This window comes from Microcaecilia unicolor, chromosome 3 (assembly GCF_901765095.1).
Source record: "Microcaecilia unicolor chromosome 3, aMicUni1.1, whole genome shotgun sequence".
Lineage (NCBI taxonomy): Eukaryota > Metazoa > Chordata > Amphibia > Gymnophiona > Siphonopidae > Microcaecilia > Microcaecilia unicolor.
This window is the reverse complement of record NC_044033.1, coordinates 59,248,886-59,264,754: the sequence shown is the minus strand read 5'-3', so window position 1 is coordinate 59,264,754 and position 15,869 is coordinate 59,248,886. Positions and strand designations below refer to the sequence as shown.

The window sequence follows — 15,869 nt, the reverse complement described above, 5'->3', positions numbered from 1 at the left end:
AGAGGTTACTTCTTCTGAGTTGATTCTCCCAAGTTCTCCAACTTATCCAATAGATCCATCTTTCAGTTTGGCAAGCTCTGCAGTTTTGAGATCCAACTCCACCACACCAGCCACTTGTTCCTTCAGATGAATTCAGTGCTTCTACTCATTTTCTCAACTCTTATCATTTCAGCCCTGAAACTCCACACCGAGGGTCGCTCCATCTGCCTGGGTTGCTACCTTTCCAGACTTGATTCTCCTTGAACCGTCCTACAAGTTCTTCAAAGTTGGATTTAGTTAGGTCCAGAACTGGTTCGTCAGCCATTTTACAAAGACTGGAAGAGGGAGCTCCTGACATGTTGTCCTGCTCTTGGCTAGGCAGAACCAATCAATGATAATGTGAATTCTTAGTCCATTGCTTTTCTTTTTCAACACCATGAATTGATAGCCAAAGCAATGTAGGTTTGCAATATATCCTGTTTTAGCCAAAGAGGGTAACATAATTTAGCCGATGAGCTTGATTTTCCAGTGATGGTGAGGAGCCGCGTGTTTATGCTTCCATTCAGCGAAGACACACTTCTCCATAGTACAATTCTCTGTTTTCTCTCCTCAAGAACCCTACAAGTCCCTGTACTGCTTTGGGGATGCCAAAGAAATGTTTTTGATAGAATAATTGTACACAGTAGATTACTTCAATGTTGCCTGAACCAAGATCTAACAAATATATGTAGACACCTTGAACTAAGCAGATTAAGTACCATTATTTCCCAATTTTCCATTCCTTCCCTTTTTGATCCCCTCAATGTGAAATAAAATTGGATTGCACAAAAAGGTGGTGCAATGTTTGTTATCCGTCATTGTCCTTGAAGGCTTATTACTAAAAACACATTTTTCAATTCCAAACATTGCCACCCCAGACAGGGATTATAGGATTATTGAATGTCTGCCAAGAAAGCTTTGTACCAATGAAAAGCTCTGTTATGCTGAAAAAAAATGATACGTGTAAAACAGAATTGCTGTGGTTTAAAAATGTTATTGTAAAATATGGTCAACATTCTAATGTCTTCCACCAAACCTAGCTCATAATCTCACCAATTAAAAGCAGGAGAGAGAGAAAGAGACAGAGACGGAGGAGGACCGACTATATGTACCCTCTCACAGACACATCATATATGAAGCTCTGGATGTTGCTCTTTGAGCAACTCTGGAGCCAATGCATAAAGCCTTGAATTTAAGCTAAACTCAAAGCAGGGTTTCTTAAAGTAGATGATGTTTAACGTCATCAAGTAGAAAGTGATGCATGTGGGAAAGAGGAACCCAAACAACAGTTACGTGATGCAAGGTTCCACATTAGGGATCACCGACCAGGAAAAGGATCTAGGTGTCATCGCTGATGATACATTGAAACCCTTTTGCTCAGTGTATAGCAGTGGCTACGAAAGCAAACAAAATGTTAGGAATTATTAGAAATGGAATGGAAAACAAGAATGAGAATGTTATAATGCCTCTCTATCGCTCCATGATACGAATACTGTGTGCAATTCTGGTCACCGCATCTCAAAAAAAAATATTAAGATGGACTTGGGAAATCCACTGCTTATTTCTAGGATAAGCAGCATAAAATCTGTTTATTGTTCTGGGTCCTTGCCAGGTACTTGTGACCTGGATTGGCCACTGTTAGAAACAGGAAGCTGGCCTTGATGGATCTTTTGTCTGTCCCAGTATGGCAGTGCTTATGTTCATGGGATAAACAAAAATTGTGTCCAATGGACTAATCAAATAGCATGCAAATAAGCTGTGCATAAAAACAAAATGTACACTAACATGGGACAGCACGCCAAACACATGTGCACAAAGGTCTAGCCTTTTGCAACCCAAAAATATTGTATTAGCACTCAGAGATAATGTGTATACATTGGTGCATATGCTGGAGTGCAATTGTATGTATACCATTTTTGTAATAACAATGTTTATGCAAACAGCATTCTTGCATATGAACAGATGTAGACAGGTGCAGTTCTGTGTCGATACAATTTTTGCAATGTATCAACTATCCAGTATTTTTTTTTTATTCAGAAAAGCGCCCCCCACCCCCCCCCCCAAACAGCTCTTCAATGAGGCCAGAAAAAAAAAAGTTGTATGGCCTGTATACTCACACTAAGGAGAACAAAGAAGAATGAAATCCTCACTAACGCTATCCACAGAAGAATGAGCTAACCTTTTATTCCTGCTCACACCTTGTAAGATAAGTGGCTAGTGAAGATTATGAAATATTCCTTGCATCTTTTATTTTATTGTATTTTCTGGTTATAACCAGCATCTTACTTTGTTAACCGATTTGAAATGAAAGGCTAGCGCGGGTAATAAGTTCTATTATTATTAATATGTATTAAACCCCCATCATTAGAAACCTAGCACTCAGCCTTTGGGTCTTCTGCGCTGAACAGCTAATACCTTCATTACCATGGGATGTAAATGAGTTGTGTGTCTTGTCTTCACGTTGGTGAGCCCTTAGGTCCCGCAAGGCCGAAAGACCTCAGAGGACAGCCGTGCACCCCAATCTTCACCCGCGGCGACCGCCGTTCACCAGAGGTTGAGCCCCCAGCTGCAGGCAGTCAGCAGGACTGCTGGAACCGCGGGGTGGACGGCTGACCTGGCTAGGGTCGGGAGGTGCGGCCAGCAAACACAGTCGTCAAGCGCAGAATAGCTCTCTAGACAGGTGGATAGCAGTCCACGGTCAAAGATAGCACAGTCACTGGATAAGCGGCTAGCAATCCGTGGACAAAGTTAGCACAGTCACTGGATAAGCGGCTAGCAATCCGTGGACAAAGTTAGCACAGTCTCTGGATAACGGCTAGCAATCTGTGGACAAGGATAGCACAGTCTCTGGATAACGGCTAGCAATCTGTGGTCAAGGATAGCACAGTCTCTGGATAACGGCTAGCAATCTGTGGACAAGGATAGCACAGTCTCTGGATAACGGCTAGCAATCTGTGGACAAGGATAGCACAGTCTCTGGATAACGGCTAGCAATCTGTGGACAAGGATAGCACAGTCTCTGGATAACGGCTAGCAATCTGTGGACAAGGATAGCACAGTCTCTGGATACTCCAAATGATGCAACGCGGAACCGCTGCACAGTCTTCGGGAACAGAACCGGAAACAAGGAGGTCCTCTGGTTCCTGGGTTTAAATATCGCGCCATCCCGCCCCCGGGACGAAACCCACCAATCCGGCCCAGGGGAGTCGGCAGAGCCCCTGGATTGGCTGTGCCCAAACTCCAGGCGGAGTCATCGCCCAGGTTCGCCAATCCGGTGCGAGGTAGGCGGAGCTCCAGAGCCCTCCGGCTCTGGAGCGAAGGAGACGTCGGCTTCCGGCGCCGCCATTTTGGCCGGCGCGAACCTCCTCCCGACCTCCCCTTCCCAAGAGGCCGGCGTTCGTCCTCGTTGGCCGCCGATCCCGGCCCGACCCGCCAGTCCCGCGGCAGCGCCGGCTCCTCCGTGGGACCTCTTCGGCCATCCTCCGGTGCCGCGGAGGCCGCTGGCTCCCGCTCCCCACAGCGGGAGAGCAGGTATGGGCGCGGGACGCGACAGTTGTGCGCCATCATCGACTGGATTCCTTGTATAGCGTTAGCTTATGCACAAAATGTATTTAACATAGGACACATACTATAGCACACAAAATTGTGTGCAAAAGTTGTACTATGCTGTGGCCTAGAACTAGGGCTTTTTTTGTGCCTGTAGACGCCAGTGTGGCATACCGGCACCTTTTTTACCTCCTGTTTCCTCTCGCTGCTTGTTTCCTCTCACCGCCTGCTGAGAGTCCGGGCCCCCGAACACTCAGTACAAGGCCCAGCACCAGCACACTCAGCCTTCGAGCCTATTCGCTCGTGGAGGCCCTGTTGGTACTGTCGCTCTGACACATAGGTGTTAGAGAGGGCGGAAATAAAAGGGTCTTCCTAAGTGCACAGCATTGGGCACAAAGGCTCCTCAGCAGGTAGGCAGTGGGAGAGGAGAATTGCTGGACATAGATGGATGGATGGAGGCGAGGGCAGAGGAGAGAGGAGAATTGCTGGACATGGGTGGGTGGAGGGGAGGGCAGGGGAGAGAGGAGAATTGCTGAACATGGATAGATTGAGGGAGGAGAGGGCAGAGGAGAGAGGAGAGAGGAGAATTGATAGCATATTGTGTTTCAGATTTGGCAAGACTGTTCTTCTAATTCCTGGTCTGTGTGCTAATTTGGTTTGTGTCATTTTAGGTATATTGGAGTTGTAACAACTTACAGAAATTAATTTATAATTTTAAAAAAAATTCACAAGTTATTTTTCTTCTCCTATACTGATGTAATATTTACAATAATGCCCATGTATATGTGCCATGGCTGGTACTCATTTTGGGTAACCCCACCCCTAAGGTTACCCATAATGAGTACCTGTACCTTTTTTCCTAAAAAAAAAAAAAGCACTGCCTAGCAAACACTAGTGGTCTTCTCTGACACTGACAGCAGTATTCACTCCAAGCCTCAGCCCCCTGATAGTGCTGCAGGGCAGTAGCGAAAAGGCCAAGTATTGAAATCCAAGGGTCTGAGCCCACTGTGGTTGCCAGGAGACTTACAAGTGGTCATATAATCAAGGGAAAACCAATCAGAGCAGGGCAGTGGAGAAGCAGTCTGTACTATATAATCCCTACAACACACATTTATCTTTGTTTTTTAAGAAATGTTGTTTTGTGGTGTGTTCTGTGATTTTTCCGTAGGCTTGAGCCTGGATCCTAGATGAAAAATTAGTAAAGCAAGTGCTAAGCATGCTAAGTTACTGTCCCTTTAAAAAGCAAAATACCTAAACCAGAACAAGTTCATAAAGGCCAGCAACACTACGCTGAAAAGTGGTCCCTGTAACTGCACTAATCCATCACATCTGTGATACGTAAGTTAGTCCAACATCTCTGTTTACTGCCTTTATTTGTGTGTATTGAAGCAAACATGAATCATAACACAATGAGCCTGACCGTCCATGCAGGTGAGCAGCTGTGCCACAATCCTCCGCTCCATATCCTTGGAGGCAACTTCTCGTTTTGGGGTGATAGCATCGATCTCGTCGATGAAGAGTATACATGGGGCGCTGGTCTGGAAATAAAGACATGGCAGTTAGTATGTGCTATACCACTGTATCCATCTGTTATTGGGCCAAAATATGGGTTTTAATCTTTGTATGAACCAGCAATTCTGATTGTTTCTAAATTAATTTAAATTTGAGATATTATATTCACTTAGCCATATAGGGGGCAACTCTATAACGTGGCACCTCTGTTTAGGCAAGCCGGGACGCCATACACGGAGTGCCAAGATGCCATTATGGAACATTTATATTTATTTATAGCCCATCTTTATCCAAGGTGGGTAACAAACCAACATATATAATCTAAAATACAAAATACAAACCACTAACAAACATTACTAGCATAAACTCGAATTGGCAAGCTTACTTTAGGCGCAACCATTTAAACCAGGAGTAAATGGACATGCCTAAGTGCAACATACAAAGCACGTAACTTATAGTATTCTGTAAAAGGGAGTAAAACTCATATCCTGCCTATGCTCCACATGCTATTGCACTTAGATGTGACCTTACAGAATAGCGCCTAGTGTGCTTATGTGCACAACTATCACTCTCTGATGAGCATAAATGTAGGTGCCAAGTTAACAAAACTTCAGACATTTCAACAACACAAAGGGAAACTAAGGTTATATCTAATGTTAATATTACATCATTCAAGAATACAATAACTTCCTTCCTTATAATTCGAAAAACACAAGTATATAAAAACCAAATGAAATTTATTAACAGAACACAGGATGGGGAGGGGCAAGCTACAGCAAAGATCGTAACCACTATGAGGGAGGGTGACAAAATTTTGGGAAGTCTGCACAAACAAACAGGTTTTCAGGGCTTCCTTAAACCTGCAATGAAAGCGGATTCCAAGCGTAGCTCTACAGGAAGAGAATTCCACATACATGGGGAACTAAATAACTAAAGACCATGCTGCGAGGGGCATCTAATCTTAGTTTGATGAAAGAAGGAAACACAAGTTGGTTAGAGGAAGCTCGTAATGAACAGGAAGCATAATAAGGAATGAGAACTGATAAGACATAAAGGGGAGGTACCAGTGTAGTAGACTGAGTGAAAGAATTAAGATCTTAAATTTAATACAAAAAGCAATAGGAAGCCAATGTGGATCAAATAAGAGACACACATAGGAGTATTTCCAAACATTATAGAGTAATTTCACAGCTGATTTCTGTAAGAGCTGTAGGTGCTTTAGCTGGTATGAGGGAACCCAGAAAGGAGAGAATTACAATAGTCTGAACAGTTGATAACCACAGTGTGAAGCAAGGTCCATAAGGCTTTATTATTAAGACAGGATTGGATTGGGGTGGGGGTGGACAGTGATTCCTACTTAGGTTCTCTATTTCTTATAATACTGCCTTATCTACCCTTATCTACCTTGTTGACCTGAACATGTACACCCTGGAGGAAAGGAGGAACAGGGGTGATATGATACAGACGTTCAAATATTTGAAAGGTATTAATCCGCAAATGAATCTTTTCCAGAGATGGGAAGGCGGTAGAACGAGAGGACATGAAATGAGATTGAAGGGGGGCAGCCTCAGGAAAGAGGTCAGGAAGTATTTTTTCACAGAGAGGGTGGTGGACGCTTGGAATGCCCTCCCGCGGGAGGTGGTGGAGATGAAAACGGTAACGGAGTTCAAACATGCGTGGGATATGCATAAACGAATCCTGTTCAGAAGGAATGGATCCTCAGAAGCTTAGCTGAAATTGGGTGGCGGAGCAGGTGGGGGGAAGAGGGGGTGGTGATTGGGAGGAGAGGATAGGGGAGGGCAGACTTGTACGGTCTGTACCAGAGCCGGTGATGGGAGGCGGGAAATACTGCTGGGCAGACTTATATGGTCTGTGCCCTGAAAAGGACAGGTACAAATTCAAGGTAAGGTATACACATATGAGTTTGTCTTGGGCAGACTGGATGGACCATGCAGGTCTTTTTCTGCCGTCATCTACTATATTACTATGTTACTATGGGTATTGGGTGGGGGGAGGGGAGGGGAGGGGTAGTGGGAATAAGACTTATTTGTAATTTGGAACAAGGCCTTTATAGTGCTGTTCTTACGTACTTTTTTTGAATTAACATTTTTATTAAAGCTTTTCAATATGTAACAGAATAACCCCTCATACAGCATGTAACATATAACCAACATACAAACCCGGATAATTCAACATGTACACCGATTCCGCTATCCCATACACAGCGTAAAATAATAATCCCCCTTAAAGCCTCCTCTCCCTAAACCTATTCCCGCTTAAGATAGGTATCCAACTGTTCCCATTGTGCTAGTATCCTAGATTCTTTATTAAGCCTTGCAGCTGGGAGGGACTCCATAAGCACCATTCCTCTTAAGCTCTCCATCCATAGGTCTAGCAAAGAAGCTGCTTGGGTATAGTGAAGGAGCTGCTTGGGTCTTCTAGCACTTAGCTAGAACCTGTCTTGTAGTCAGACAGCACATATGTGTTTGTATACCAAAAGAAGACTGTTTCCAAGCCCCCTCTGCTGGTATCAGTGAGAAGGGCTGGGCAAACATTCCCTTCATTTCTTATCCCACCTTTTCCTAGAACTCTTAAGTAACAGGGCTGTCCCAAAACAGATGGAATAGCTGCCAGCTGCACCACACCCACGCCAACAGCTATTCATCCTACAAGATTCATTTTATGTTAAATCTGTTTATTGTCTGAACATATCAACAAAGCAAGACAACGCACATTTGTAAATTGCAGACCACCAAACTCCCCCAGGGGTTACCTGGGGCTTACATCTACCAGCTGTATGTTTACAATCTTGACTGCACTTCTCAATTTTACAAAGGTATACAAATGTACACTGCATTTAGTATTCTAATCCAAACCCCTATCCTCCCTGACCCACCCTCCCTCCCTTCTGAAATTCCCTTGTGATGAAAAAAAAAAAAAAAAACTGAGAGGGGGATATGAAAACATTTCTTGTATTAACTATAAACAATTCTTAATTTAACAATCAGCTACGTGCCTGGTGAGTTAATGTCAACCAAAATGGCTCCCATGTTGCTATAAGCCTGCAGCCTTTTATGCTACCTAAATCAGAGATACCCAGTCTGTCCATCCTCAACTGTTCCATCATGTACATTTTCCAACGCTGCAAGCTGGGAGGGGAGGAATGGAGCCAAACACATAGTATGGACATAAGGCTAAATGTCACTGAGTATCTTAGAAAACAGTAAAGTCCTCCACTGATGGATCCCCCCTCCTCCCAGTGCCCGAATAGCAACACTGGGGTGACCTCCATTTTTACGTTCCACCACCTTGATATCATTTTTATTAAGGAGTCCCAGAAGATCCAAACGGACTTACAATGCCAAAACATGTGCCCAAGGCGCGTTCATTCCTTCCCACATTTTGGGCAGTTTCCTCCCCCCCCCCCCCCCCCCCCAAACCCAGCTTGTCTCGCCTGGTTTGGTGAAATAAACAGTCTCATGATAAACTTGTACATCGTCTCTTTGTGTTGAATCGAAATCACTTGCTGATGTATTGCCCTAATGGAATTTTGTAACATGGTGCAAGTTACCTCAGTTCCCAGATCAAGTGACCAAGTAGGTGCCAATTCTCTATAACGAATGTCTGGTGTATTGTCTTGTAAAAATCTGTGGTGGTACGGATAAAGGTACTCCCTGAGTTCCTCCCAAGGTGAGTGCCTCAGAAAGGACCTCCTGTACATCTTCTGTGAGATCAATCCATTGGAGAGAGTTTACATAGTGTTGTAATTGTATATAGGCAAAATAATGAGTTTGATGCAGAGCATGTTCCCCTTGCAGTTCACTGAAGGTTTTAATTTTCCCCTCATCCCCCACCACATTAAACAGGTACCTCAGGCCTTTCTTCACCCAAGTGGAAAAGGTCCCCCTGTACATTGCTGGTGGAAATGCCGGGTTTCCTTTAATGGATAGGAATGGGGTCACCGATGCCGAAAATCCAAAATGATAACATAACCATGTCCATGCTTTCCTTGCCGCCCGAAACACTGGAAACGCCTTAAAAATTCCAGATGGCAAGGATTTAGTAGCATGGAGGACATGACACAGGTGTATAGGGTGGATGATACCACCTTCTAATGATGTAGCCGACAATTTCTCCACCCCCCCTAAGCCAATCATTTATATGCCTCATCTCGAATGCAACTATTAAGTATCTAATGTTCAACAATCCCATCCTTCCAAATTTCTTGGGAATCTGGATGATCTCCATCGATAACCTTGGCTTCTTCTCTCTCCACAAAAACATCTGCATCAATCTGTGAAACTGCCTCAGTTCTCTGTTTTGTAAGTATAATGGCAGCATTTGAAATGTGTATAACCATCGGGGAATGATTATCATATTAATAAGATGAACCCGTCCCCATAGAGAGATAGGATAAACCTGCCAGATCTGTAATTGTCTAGCGGTGTCATGTATTCCCACCTCACTTTGTCAAACGCTTTTTTCTGCGTCTAGGCTGCTATTGTGTAATGACCCTGCTTCCTAGTATATGGCACTGCCATCAAAATTATCCTGACATTCCTTACGGATTGCCTGTCTCACAAATCCAGCCTGTTCGTCTCCTACTACTACTACTACTATTTAGCATTTCTATAGCGCTACAAGGCATACGCAGCGCTGCACAAACATAGAAGAAAGACAGTCCCTGCTCAAAGAGCTTACAATCTAATAGACAAAAAATAAATAAAGTAAGCAAATCAAATCAATTAATGTGAACGGGAAGGAAGAGAGGAGGGTAGGTGGAGGCGAGTGGTTACAAGTGGTTACGAGTCAAAAGCAATGTTAAAGAGGTGGGCTTTCAGTCTAGATTTAAAGGTGGCCAAGGATGGGGCAAGACGTAGGGGCTCAGGAAGTTTATTCCAGGCGTAGGGTGCAGCGAGACAGAAGGCGCGAAGTCTGGAGTTGGCAGTAGTGGAGAAGGGAACAGATAAGAAGGATTTATCCATGGAGCGGAGTGCACGGGAAGGGGTGTAGGGAAGGACGAGTGTGGAGAGATACTGGGGAGCAGCAGAGTGAATACATTTATAGGTTAGTAGAAGAAGTTTGAACAGGATGCGAAAACGGATAGGGAGCCAGTGAGGGTCTTGAGGAGAGGGGTAGTATGAGTAAAGCGACCCTGGCGGAAGATGAGACGGGCAGCAGAGTTTTGAACCGACTGGAGAGGGGAGAGGTGACTAAGTGGAAGGCCAGCAAGAAGCAGATTGCAGTAGTCTAAACGAGAGGTGACAAGGGTGTGGATGAGGGTTTTGGTAGAGTGCTCGGAAAGAAAGGGGCGGATTTTACGGATGTTGTAAAGAAAGAAACGACAGGTCTTGGCGGTCTGCTGGATATGAGCAGAGAAGGAGAGAGAAGAGTCAAAGATGACCCCAAGGTTTCGAGCTGAGGAGACAGGGAGAATGAGAGAGCCATCAACAGAAATAGAAAGCGGGGGGAGCGGGGAGGTGGGTTTGGGGGGGAAAATGAGAAGCTCGGTTTTGGTCATATTTAATTTCAGGTGGCGTTGAGACATCCAAACAGCAATGTCAGACAAGCACGCTGAAACTTTGGTTTGGATGCAAGGTGAGATATCAGGGGTAGAAAGGTAGATTTGGGAGTCATCAGCATAGAGATGGTAGGAAAAGCCATGGGATGAGATTAATGAACCAAGGGAAGAAGTGTAGATAAAAAAGAGGAGGGGACCAAGAACAGAACCCTGAGGTACGCCGACAGGCAGAGGGATAGAAGTAGAAGAGGATCCACCAGAGTGAACACTAAAGGTGCGGAGGGAGAGGTAGGAAGAGAACCAGGAAAGGACAGAGCCCTGGAATCCAAGTGAGGACAGGGTATCGAGAAGTATGCTGTGATCGACAGTGTCAAAAGCAGCGGAAAGATCAAGAAGAATGAGGATGGAATATTGACCTCTGGATTTAGCCAGTAATAGGTCATTGGAGACTTTAGTAAGCGCAGTTTCGGTTGAGTGGAGAGGGCGAAAACCAGATTGTAATGGGTCAAGAATATCATGTGAGGAGAGAAAATCAAGGCAGCGGCGGTGAACAGCATGCTCAAGTAATTTGGAGAGAAAAGGAAGGAGGGAGATGGGTCGGTAATTAGAGGGACAAGTAGGGTCAAGTGAAGGCTTCTTAAGGAGAGGTGTGACCACAGCATGTTTAAAGGCAGCAGGGACAGTTGCAGTGGAAAGTGAGAGGTTGAGAATGTGACAGATAAAAGGAATAAGAGTAGGAGAGATGGCATTAAGAAAGTGGGTGGGAATGGGATCAGAGGAACAGGTGGTACATTTGAGGAGAAAGGAAAGTGTAGTTTCCTCAATAGTAACTTCAGGAAAGGAAGAAAGGAATGAGGGGAAGGAGAGAGAGGGGAACGGACTAGTTGAGGGGAGAGGTGGTGAGGTAGAGAAAGCAAGGTTTATCTTTTGAACCTTGTTGTGAAAGAATTCAGCAAGGGTCTGAGGAGATAATGAAGGGGGAGTTGGGGGAGGGGGCACCTTGAGGAGAGAGTGCAATGTGGTGAAGAGAAGTCGAGGATTAGAGCCAAGAGAGTTGGTCAGTTGGATATAATAATCCTGTTTGGCACGTAAAAGAGCAGATTGGAAGGAGGTCAGCATGAACTTAAAGTGTAAGAAATCAGCAAGGGCCCGAGATTTCCGCCAGAGGCGTTCGGCGGAGCGGGTACAGGAACGTAGGTAGCGGATATTAGAAGTCAGCCAAGGTTGGGGTTTTGTACGCCTTACAGGGCGGGTCATCAAAGGTGCAAGAGGGTCTAAGGCAGAGGATAGAGTATTGTTGTAAGAAGAAACAGCCTCGTTGACAGACGTGGATGGTGCCACAGTAGAGAGGAGGTTTGAAACATGGGAGGATAGAGATGAAGGGTCAATATCGTGAAGATTCCTAGATAAATTAGATAGGATAGGACGGGACTGGGAGGGGGGAGATTTAAGTGTGAAAGTTATAAGATGGTGATCAGAGGAGGGATGATCAGAGGCAAGGAAACTAGAAGGTGAACAGTTGGAGGAGAAGATGAGATCAAGACAGTGACCATTTTGATGAGTGGGGGAGGTGGAGCATAGTTGGAGATTAAAGGACGACGTTAAAGCGAGTAACTTGGAAATATAAGAGTTGGAAGGATCATTAGCAGGAATATTAAAGTCACCAAGGATGAGAGAGGGGGAGGAAGGATCATGGAAGAAGGCAAGCCAGGCATCAAAGTCACTGAGAAAGGATGAAAGGGACTTACCAGGGGGACGATAAATGACCGCTATTCGAAGAGGCAGAGGAGAGAAAAGGCGGATAGAGTGGACTTCAAAGGAGGAAAAACAGTGAGATTGAGGTGGAAGAAGGGGTTGAAATCTGGAGGAGGGAGAGAGAAGTAGTCCAACACCGCCCCCACGGCCAGCAGGGCGAAGAGTATGTGAAAATAGATAACCGCCATGGCACAGGGCTGCGACCTGAAGCAGAGTCATCAGGGCAGAGCCAGGTTTCTGTTATGGCGAGCAGATGGAGGTGACGCGAGATAAAGAGGTCCTGGATATAGGGGAGTTTGTTACAGATAGAGCGGGCCATTCCATAGGGCGCAAGAGAAGGGCAGAGAAGAGGAGGGGAGTAGAGGAATAGAGATGAGGTTAGAGAGGTCACGGTGAGATCTGTAGAGTTTGGATAATAGTTGGTGAGGAGGGCCAGGATTGGGATTGATGTCACCAGCTGAGAGTAAGAGAAGGAGTAAAAGAGAGCGGAGGAGAGTAGGAGAGGTGTGGCCACGAAGGCGTCGAAGGCGAGAGGTATTTAGGTGGAATGGGGAGGGTAAAATGGAGGGAAGAAAGAGAAGGAGATTAAAAGCCAAGAGGGAGGAAGAGGGTAGGAGAGAAGGTGAGGTGATGAAGGCAATGGATGGGAAGTGAGTTCCTGTAGCGGAGAGAGGTAGGGGGTGAGGGAAAGATTAGGAAGGGACAGAGCTAGGAAGAGAATGTGAATAGGGGCCATAAACGATTAAGGTACTTTAGCAACTGGAAAAAGATTAGATACAAAGAGAAAAATGCCCCGCGTGCCGTTAGGCGCGCGGCAACCTAGAGCGGAGGCCCTGAGTGGATCGGGTGGACCTGGGTGTCACCCCGGAGAAGGCTGTAAGGATATGCAGATGAGCTGCAAGTCCTCCACAGCACCTGAAAGGCAGCTGGTGGTAGAGGTGGGCACCTCTCAGCTGAGGAAAGGCTTACCAGGGGTTAGGCCGAAGCCAGCATTCCTCCCCCAGTTGTGTTGCCAGCCGGTTTGCTAACAGTTTGGCCAAGATTTTTATATCTAAATTAATGAGAGAGATCAGTCGGTAGGAATCTGCCTCATCTTTGGTTTCCTGGTTTTGGCAGTATAGTAATTAGGGCAGTGCTCGCATGAGGGGGCCAGCTCCTTTATTTCTACCACTGATTGGAAGTAAGCCATTAATGGTTTTAACAATGATTGTGTAGTATTTTATAGAAGGCTCCTGAGAACCCATCGGCCCCCCAGGGGCAGTTAGCGGGCGCAAATTCTTAATACTTAATTGAATTTCCTGGGCCTGCAGCGGTGCATTCAGCAGTTCCTCTCCTGATCGGGTTAATTTTGAGAGGTTCAGCTGTGCTAAAACGTATTGTATTAGGGGAATGCTTACGGTGCCTTCTTCCCTATATAGGGATTGAAAAATGGTTATGGAAAATCGATTTTATACAGTTGCTTCTATTGGTCAATCCCCCTTCGGATCTTTCAGCGCGGACACCGCTCTAGATCCTCCCCAATTTTTGATCAGCCTTGCAAACAAACGTCCAGGCTTATTTCCAAACCGATATAGTTTATAGCGCTGATAAAGCATGCTTCTATTAGTTTGCTCATGGATGTAGCTATTTAGTGCCACCTGTATGGACACCAAATTATCTTTATTGACCGCTTTGTGGTCCTGCGCATACAGCAATTGTGCTTTTTTCAATTGATTTTCCAGCCTTGTAATTTCTGCAGCCACTTGCTTCTTCCTGTGGCTTGTATAACCTATGATTTTACCCCTCAACACTGCCTTAGCAGCTTCCCAAAATAGCCGTGGGACCTCTACATGCTCCGAGTTATAGCTGCAGTATTCATCTCACTCCCCTTGTAGGAATTTATGAAATTCTTTGGAGTGGTAAATAGGAAGGAAACCTCCAGCCTGAGGAGGACTTGTAATGGGATGGTGCAGTCAAAATCACCCACGTCATAGAGTGGTCTGAGATGGCTTCCACCCCTATGTCTGCCTCTACAATGTCAGGAAATAAACTCTGGGACACGAATGTATAATCCAATCTGGACATAGTATCATGTGCTCTGGATCTGTGTGTGAATGTACGTTCTAATGGGTGTAAACGTCTCCATGCGTCTACCAATCTCAGTGATTGTGCAAAAGACAACAGTACTCCTCTACCTGATCTCGACTCACCGTGTTTGGCTATGCTATCTTAGGATCCATCACTAGGTTCATATCACCTACTACCAGTATCGGGACTCCATGAAAGGTGCCAATTACCCAAATCAGGAAAAAAAATTTGTGTCAAAAGGTGTGGGCCCATAGATTCCTAAGAGGTAAGTATCCCTACTTTGAACCCACAACTTTAAGAGTATATGGCATCCATTTGTGTCAGTAAACATCACTTGGGAGGTGCATGCTAAGGATTTTCTAATTAATACTGTGATGCCCCCTTTGCGAGACCCTGATGAACAGAAAAACACATCTCCCACCCATCTCCTCTTAAGTTTTAGATTTCAGCATCGGTGAGCCTGGTTTCCTGAAGACATACAATATCACTTTTGCTCCTTTGGAGAGCTGCCAATATCTTAGATCTCTTAATGGGGGATGTGATCCCTCCCACATTCCATGAAGTGATTTTACATGCTGACATTAACAATAGAATATAATATATTCAAAGTTATTACACATTTGAATACTTCAGGGGTGCCCAGCCTCGCCCCCAGAGTTCTTTCTGAGCAAAGATTCCTTGTGCACCCTCTTTCCATCCCCCACTTGCACAAAAAAAAAAAATAAAACCATCCCCCTTTGCTCTTCTTCGTTGCACCTCCAGATTGCCAACCCCTTCCCTTTCCACCCCCTCCCCTTGCAAACAACAGAGAGCCAGTCACGTTACCACATGGCCGCCTCTCAGAGACCACTTCTTTTGCCTTGGACCCCCCCCCCCCCCCCCCCAACCTTGTAGCATGTATATACTCCCCTTGCACAAACTTTTAACTTACTACTCCTGCTGGACTTAATTGAAGATATCCACAAGATAGCTAGGAAAAGGGAAGTACTACTGATAGGTGATTTTAATATGCTAGACATCGATTGGGGCGTCCCTGCTGCAGGGTCGACTAGAAGCAAAGGGATCTTGGATTCTCTACAGGAAGAATTGTTTCAGCAGTGGGCAACGAACCGACTCGGGATGGAGCTATTCTAGACCTCGTGCTTACAAACGAGGACACAGTTTCTGATGTTAAGGTGGGAGATCATTTGGCATCTAGTGATCACCAAATGGTATGGTTCGGAGAGGGAATATTCAAGACTAAAGGTCCTAGATTTCAAAAGAACTAACTTTGCCAAGATGGGGGAATTTCTCAAGGAAAGGTTGGTAGGATGGGAACAGCTGAAGGAAGTAGAACAGCAGTGGGCGAAACTGAAAGGAGCTATTTTAAAGACGATGAACCTTTATGGTAGAAAATTACGTAAGAGTAAAAGGAAAAGAAGACCTCTGGTTCTCAAACGTAGTAGTTGAA

General features: G+C 45.2%; 1 protein-coding gene across 1 annotated transcript in view; it reads right to left on the bottom strand.

The window, feature by feature from the left end:
* Positions 1 to 15,869, bottom strand: part of NVL (nuclear VCP like) — a 258,431-nt gene that overhangs the window by 193,123 nt on the left and 49,439 nt on the right. Inside the window, 1 exon segment of the mRNA XM_030194664.1 lies at positions 4,985 to 5,102. Coding sequence (XP_030050524.1) covers positions 4,985 to 5,102 — 118 coding nt within the window.